This window comes from Athene noctua, chromosome 8 (assembly GCF_965140245.1).
Source record: "Athene noctua chromosome 8, bAthNoc1.hap1.1, whole genome shotgun sequence".
Taxonomy (NCBI): Eukaryota; Metazoa; Chordata; class Aves; order Strigiformes; family Strigidae; genus Athene; species Athene noctua.
This window is the reverse complement of record NC_134044.1, coordinates 8,445,150-8,451,149: the sequence shown is the minus strand read 5'-3', so window position 1 is coordinate 8,451,149 and position 6,000 is coordinate 8,445,150. Positions and strand designations below refer to the sequence as shown.

The 6,000-nt window shown below is 47.1% G+C and overlaps 1 protein-coding gene across 2 annotated transcripts in view; it reads left to right on the top strand.

The window, feature by feature from the left end:
- The first annotated feature begins 2,161 nt into the window (after positions 1-2,161).
- The window catches only part of SLC25A36 (solute carrier family 25 member 36), a 36,928-nt gene continuing 33,089 nt past the window's right edge, over positions 2,162-6,000 (top strand). For both annotated transcript variants that reach the window (XM_074911708.1, XM_074911706.1), the window contains exon 1: positions 2,162-2,306. In XM_074911708.1, the coding sequence (XP_074767809.1) occupies positions 2,266-2,306 (41 nt within the window). In that variant the 5' untranslated portion in view covers positions 2,162-2,265. The remainder of the gene's footprint in view (positions 2,307-6,000) is intronic.

Sequence of the window (6,000 nt, the reverse complement as noted above, 5' to 3'; positions counted from 1 at the left end):
AAAAAGTAAGTCCAAAATCCAGTAGAACGTTTTAAAAAAATTTTATTTCTAAACAATCAAGAAGTAAAAATGACAGAGTATTCAGTAGAAGAGTTACTCAGGTTTTGCAATAAAATTATGGAAGAATCTTACAAAGACTCAGATAAGTAAGATCTTTTGAAAATGGGACCTCATGCAATTTGGATGCTTTAATTTATGCTCTGGGCTCTCAAGTGTGATCCCAGGTGGCATTTCCTCTCCGCACTTACCTCTCACTGATGGATAAAAGGGGAAATGCACTGTAGCATTCCATATCCATCAAACATTATGGGATATGCAGTCCAGCCTAGCAAGGAGAATAGAAGAAAAAGTAGTGTTAGAGACAGGTCTCAAGAAAGGATGCAAAATCAGAGTGCTTCAGACACCAAGTAAAAATGAAAAATATTTCAGTTCAGGCCTTTTAAATGTTTCAATGGAACATCTAGAGTTTCTTTAAAAATGTATCTTTTTTTTTAAAATGACAAAGTACCTAAAAATGTAAATAAAATGTTTCAATAGCTCTACTTATTCTTACTATTCAATTAGTGTTCATAAAAATCATCACATTACAGTTTTTCATTTGCCACAGTGCAAGCCATAAGTGCCCGTTAATAGCTCCCAGATTTGGAGTTCACCTATACAGAGACAGAATAAAGCAGAGTCTTTGTCTGGTATTTAATCTTCTTTTGAGTTTACTGGGACATGCGCTCACTGGATGGCATCACATGGCCTGCAGAAAACCCATCTTCTGTTCCCTCGTAAGCTACTAAGGGAATTGGAAAAAATTTGGACTCATGACCTCAAACTAAGTATTTGGCATATGAACTTTCATCTTTCATGCAGTATTTAATTAAATCACCAGTAGGGTTTTGCAGTACTCTCAAAATAATTTATCTGTTTTAACTAATCTGAATATATTTACTCTTTCCTGTCTGACATCTTGTGGCAAGCTACACAATTCTTTCTCACTTTTTGAATGTTAAGTTTAACATGCCTCATGTAACATGTCTTATCTATGTATACTACAGGCTTCTGCAGCACTGCTCACTCATTTGTTCACTAGTTTCAACTACATGCTGTGTAGAGCAGCAATGCAAAACACCAGCTGCAAAACCATTCTCCTAATTTTACTTGTTTTAGTTCAATGTAACCACTTTTTCCTCCAGCATATCCACACCTCGCATTTCCCTAAGCCTTCTCCCACCCAACATCCTCCTCAACTCTTAACCACTCTTGAAAAATTTCACATTACTTTTCTAGCTTATTTGTGTCTTCCGCATCAGCTCGCCTTCTCAGAGGAGGTGGTTTTGTTTTAAGAAATGACTGCTTCAAAACGCATGCTTGCTTTGTTAAAGATATTAGAAATCATTGTGTTATTATAAAATGGCTCCTCCTCTTTTGGAAGAATTTTGCATTTATTATGTGGACGTTCACAAAGAGCTTAGCTAGTAATTTACTTGCCTTTAGGTGCTTGGATTTTCAAAGTGATAACTTAGACAACAGTTTTATACCTGGAATTGAGAATTTTATTGGATAATATTATTTACTGTCCCTTACCCATGTATTTTGGAAGAAAATGAAGAGTGATCCAATGAGTCATAATACTTCAGAAACACTCCCGAGGAACCAGCATTTGGGTGCCTCTTCTGGGAGATGCATTGCTTCAGTAGCTGACGGTATGACTGCTAACACACGGCCAAGCGGAAACCAAAGCCAAGGCCACTACCCGCCTTGCTAACGCCGCCGCTTTGGGGCGCCGAGAGCACGGGGTCCTTTTTCACCTCCCTCTTCCCCTATTTTCGGAGGCCGTGGGGTGTCACCTTCCCTCGGGTGCGGCCAGGCGCTGCGAGGCTGAGGGAGCCGCGCACCCAGCCCGCTAGAAGGGGGATCGCGCCTCCTCGGAGGCGCTGACGGCTCGGGCGCGCCCGCAAGGCGGCCAGCAGCGGCCCCCCCGCACAGCTTATGAGGCGGAGCGCGGCGGTGACGTCGCCCCCCAGCCAATGGCGGCCTCTGTTTACTTGGGGGCTCGTTAATATTCATGAGGAGGGCCCGGCGCTCGCCGCAGCGGCTCCGAGCGGGAGGCGGGGCGAAGCTGGGCCCGCCCCGCCCCGGCCCGCCCCCCGCCGCAGGACGCCGCGCGGCCGCGGTGCGTATTTATGCGGAGCGCTGGGAGCAGCGGCCCGGCCGAGCGCGGGGCGGCGGCGCCCGGCAGCCTCTCCTCCCGCCCCCCGGCTGCAGGCGGCGAGAATGAGCCAGAGAGACACCCTGGTGCACCTCTTCGCCGGCGGGTAGGTGAAGCCGCCGTCCGGCGGGGGAGCGGCCCCGGCCGCTCCGTGCGGGCTGTCAGGTGGGGCCGCCCTCCCGCCCTTCCTTGCCCGCAGGCCCCGCCGGCCTGGCGCGGCGGGACGCGCTGCGGGTGCCGCCCTGCAGCTGCCCCCGCCCTTGTCGCTGTAGCCCCGGAAATGGCTCCCTGGGGCTCTCCCGCCCCCCTCCTCGGCGCTGCGGGGGTCCTGCCCCGCTGCTGAGCCCCCCGCGGCCGGGCCGAGCCGGGGAGGGGGCGGTCGCGCGTGGTGCGGGAGCTGGGGGCCGGGCCGCGGCCTGGAGCGGCTGCCTGGGGCGGTCGCGGGGGCCCCGCCGGGGCGGGAAGGGCCGCACGGGGGCCCCCGCAGCGTTGCGGGGCGCTGCCGCCCCCGCTTCGTGCCTGAGCGGGTCCCCGCGAGGGGCCGCTTCCCGCCCGGCGCCCTGAGGCCCATCCGGGCCCGCCCCGGGCCGGGTGCGCGCGTTTGGGCCCAGCCCGGGGGGGCTCTGGCCGGCTGGGCAGGGCGCCCGGGCCCTCGCCGGCAGCCTGGGCACGCCACGGGCGTGCGGGGCCAGTCAGGCCCGGCTCCCGGTGTTGCGCTTTGGCACGGGCAAGGTGCGGGTAGTACGGGGGCCTTGGGGGAAGCGGGGGTGGAAGTTTCCGTTAAAAATAGCCTATTCCCTCTGATCGCTGTTCCAGGAGTTTGTCCTTTATCTGGCATTTCCGTGGAGAAACACGCGGAGCTCTCTGTGCATGGGCTCCCCCACCGCATCGGAGAGGCTGCCCAAGCATGTCAGTCCGCTCAGCAGCCTGGAAGTGACCACCTGGTAACGCTAGTGTCAAAGGGCCACTGTGCTACTTGAATGCATTTCATCACCTTGGTGTGTACTGCTTTTAGGTGTGGGCTTACCGTGGTCACGCAGCTTTCCTTCCACCCATGAAGACAGAAGAAACTGGAGGGAAGATTATAGGTAGAAGTAAATGTGTGGCCCTTGGTACCCTTTGTTAGGTTTGAGGTAACTTTGTACTTGGCAGGTATTAGTCTCTCTTCATCTTTTTAAGCTTTGTAATGCTCGAGACATATGTGATTACATAGCCTGTGGCCCCTCCAGGGATAGAGTGGGAAGAGCACCTAGCTTAAAAGAGAAAGCTGAGGATCCTGTTTGGCTTAACTATAAAAGTGTACTTGGGTAGTGAGCATGACCCTGTGGAAGTAGTGACAGATTGAGAACATGCTTTGCCTCCCATGAGAGAGCCTCATGTTTGGATTTCCATTTGTGCTCCTCCTTGACAAAATGAACTTGCTGTCTCTGGACTGGGGTGTCTGAGGTGGAAGAATGTTTAGTGTTTACTCTGAGCAGGTCTGGGTGAGTTGGATACACGTGAGCATTTTCTCTGCTTCCGACACACTTTGCGTTTCCAGTGTTATGCACTTGATTTAGTGCTTATGTGGGTGCTTTTTCACCCCGCTAATTTCTAGCACAGTGTTTAAGAGGAGGGTGATTATGCAGCAGGAGGCTCAAGATGTAGTAGTGTGTACTTTTTTCTTCAGGCTTCACATCCTGTGAACATTCAGAAAAACAGTAGGAGTGCTGCTTTATTGTAGCAGTTTAACTTGATAGCTCTGTACGGAGGTGATTACTAGGCAGAATTGTGCATAATGATAGAGACAGGTTTATAAACCTGAAATTTAAGTCTGGATGAAGATTGCTCGGGTCAATTTGTTCGCTCGTATTTTTTGTGGAGTCTGGTCTATGGATAGCTGCTGGCCAGTTGGGTCAAGGGTTATACTGTCAGGGAAAGGCTGAATGCCATTTCCTCATGTGCCAGCCACGTGTTTCCTGTAACCTTGGTGCAGCAAAGCTAACCGTATATTTGGTCACGTTTAGCAGTAGGAAAGTTGTTTGAGTTCATCTCATGACTTCTTTGTGAGCATGGTGGACTATAGATCACCTTAGTGATCTTTAGTTTTTAGTGAAACTTAAAAAGGAAGGAAGCTTTGTTTTCCTTTAGGTTTCACTGGAGACTGTATGGAAACACATCTCAATCTGCTGGCTTTGTTTTTTGTAATGTCTAAGTTCAGTTTTCAATTCCTGCTTTTGGTAATGAAACTGTAACTGATGACATTGCTGGTTTAGTAATGTAGGTGGGGCCATCCTGGGATTTTTCTGTAACTGCCTCGGTTGTTTCATGACCTATTCAACAACTGTCAAAACTGCAGTACTTGTGGGCCATTTCAGAATGTTTACGTTGGGAGCTAGTTTCATATTCTAATATTCCTTTTTTCCTACCTCTGCATCCTTATTCCTTTCCAACAGGTTTTCTAGGCTCTTTTAGCAATGCTGGCCACTGGGACAGTGGTAGTGAGGGAATTACTCAGCAATTACTACTTGCTTTGTTTTGCTAAAGTAATTCTTACTCAAGTAGTTCCATTTTTAAGAATCCCCTCTCTGTTTCATAACTGCATACTAATTGTAAATACAGCCAATATTTTGTGATACAAATACTAAGTCTAGAAAGAAATAATTTCAGAATGGCTTTAATGTACTTCCTACCACTATCACTGAAGTGCATTTTTTTCTAGAAAAGAAAGCATCTAAATGATTTTGCTGGCCCAGTTCATGCATTAGCCAGTGCAGCGATGAAGTACTACTTCATTTACTTGCAGTCTCCCCCCCACATACTACTTAAACATTCTTGACTTTTTAATGGTGTACTTTGTTATGTAAAAATAACAGCCATCACATTTAGAAGTAGAAACACATAGCATAAGAGCATCACACTTACAGTAAAATGGTCCTAGCTTTTAAGAACACATCCCTTAAAGAAAAGCTGTTTTAACTGATAGAATTTGTAAGCAATTGGTTCCATGCAGTAACTCTGCTGTCACCTAAAGATACTTAAGCATACTTTTCTAGGCTATATTCAAAACTGCTGTTGTGCACTCTATACTGAAGAGAAATTGCAGGGAGCACACCTCAATGGATTGAGGGTGTACCTGGAGTTCAGGTTCATGCTGTGACACACCTGAGATCACTTAGCTTATGTTTTGTCATGATGCCCCTATTTGTCAGGTTCTGTTTCCACAAACCAGGTAGTTACCACAGCTCTGTTTGCTAATGGTATCTTGTTCTTGTGAGACCAGAAACTAGCAGGATGTTTCTAGTGTTGCACTGTGATACAGAAATGTGCTTCAGATTAAACTCTTGATTTTTATTTTTTTTTCTTCTGAGCTACTTAGTTGCATTGCTTGGAAATCTTCTGTTTCAGGAATCAAACTGTAGTTTTTTTGCATACCTTCTATTTTTTTCCATCTCCTGGTCAAACAGCAACTGCTGTCACTATAGACAGTGTGTTGATAGTATAAACTCAGGTGCTTTTATACCAAACCAAAAAGAAATCAAGTGATCATTCTGTATCCTTGAATTACAAAGTCTTGTGATTAAAATGTAGCCTTTAGATGAGCATTTTAGTTCAAGTACGTAAGTTAGTTACATGCTTTTTCTAATTCTTAGACTACTTAACATTAAAAGTAGTAGAAAGACAATGTTTTGCTTTGTAGGAAAGATTAATATGTTTAAGATGTACCTGCTTGCAATCATAATTGGTACACGGAATGCAAATTCAGGTGTTCACTACAGCAAATCCATGCAGTAGCTGAAATAGTTGACTCTGCAAATACA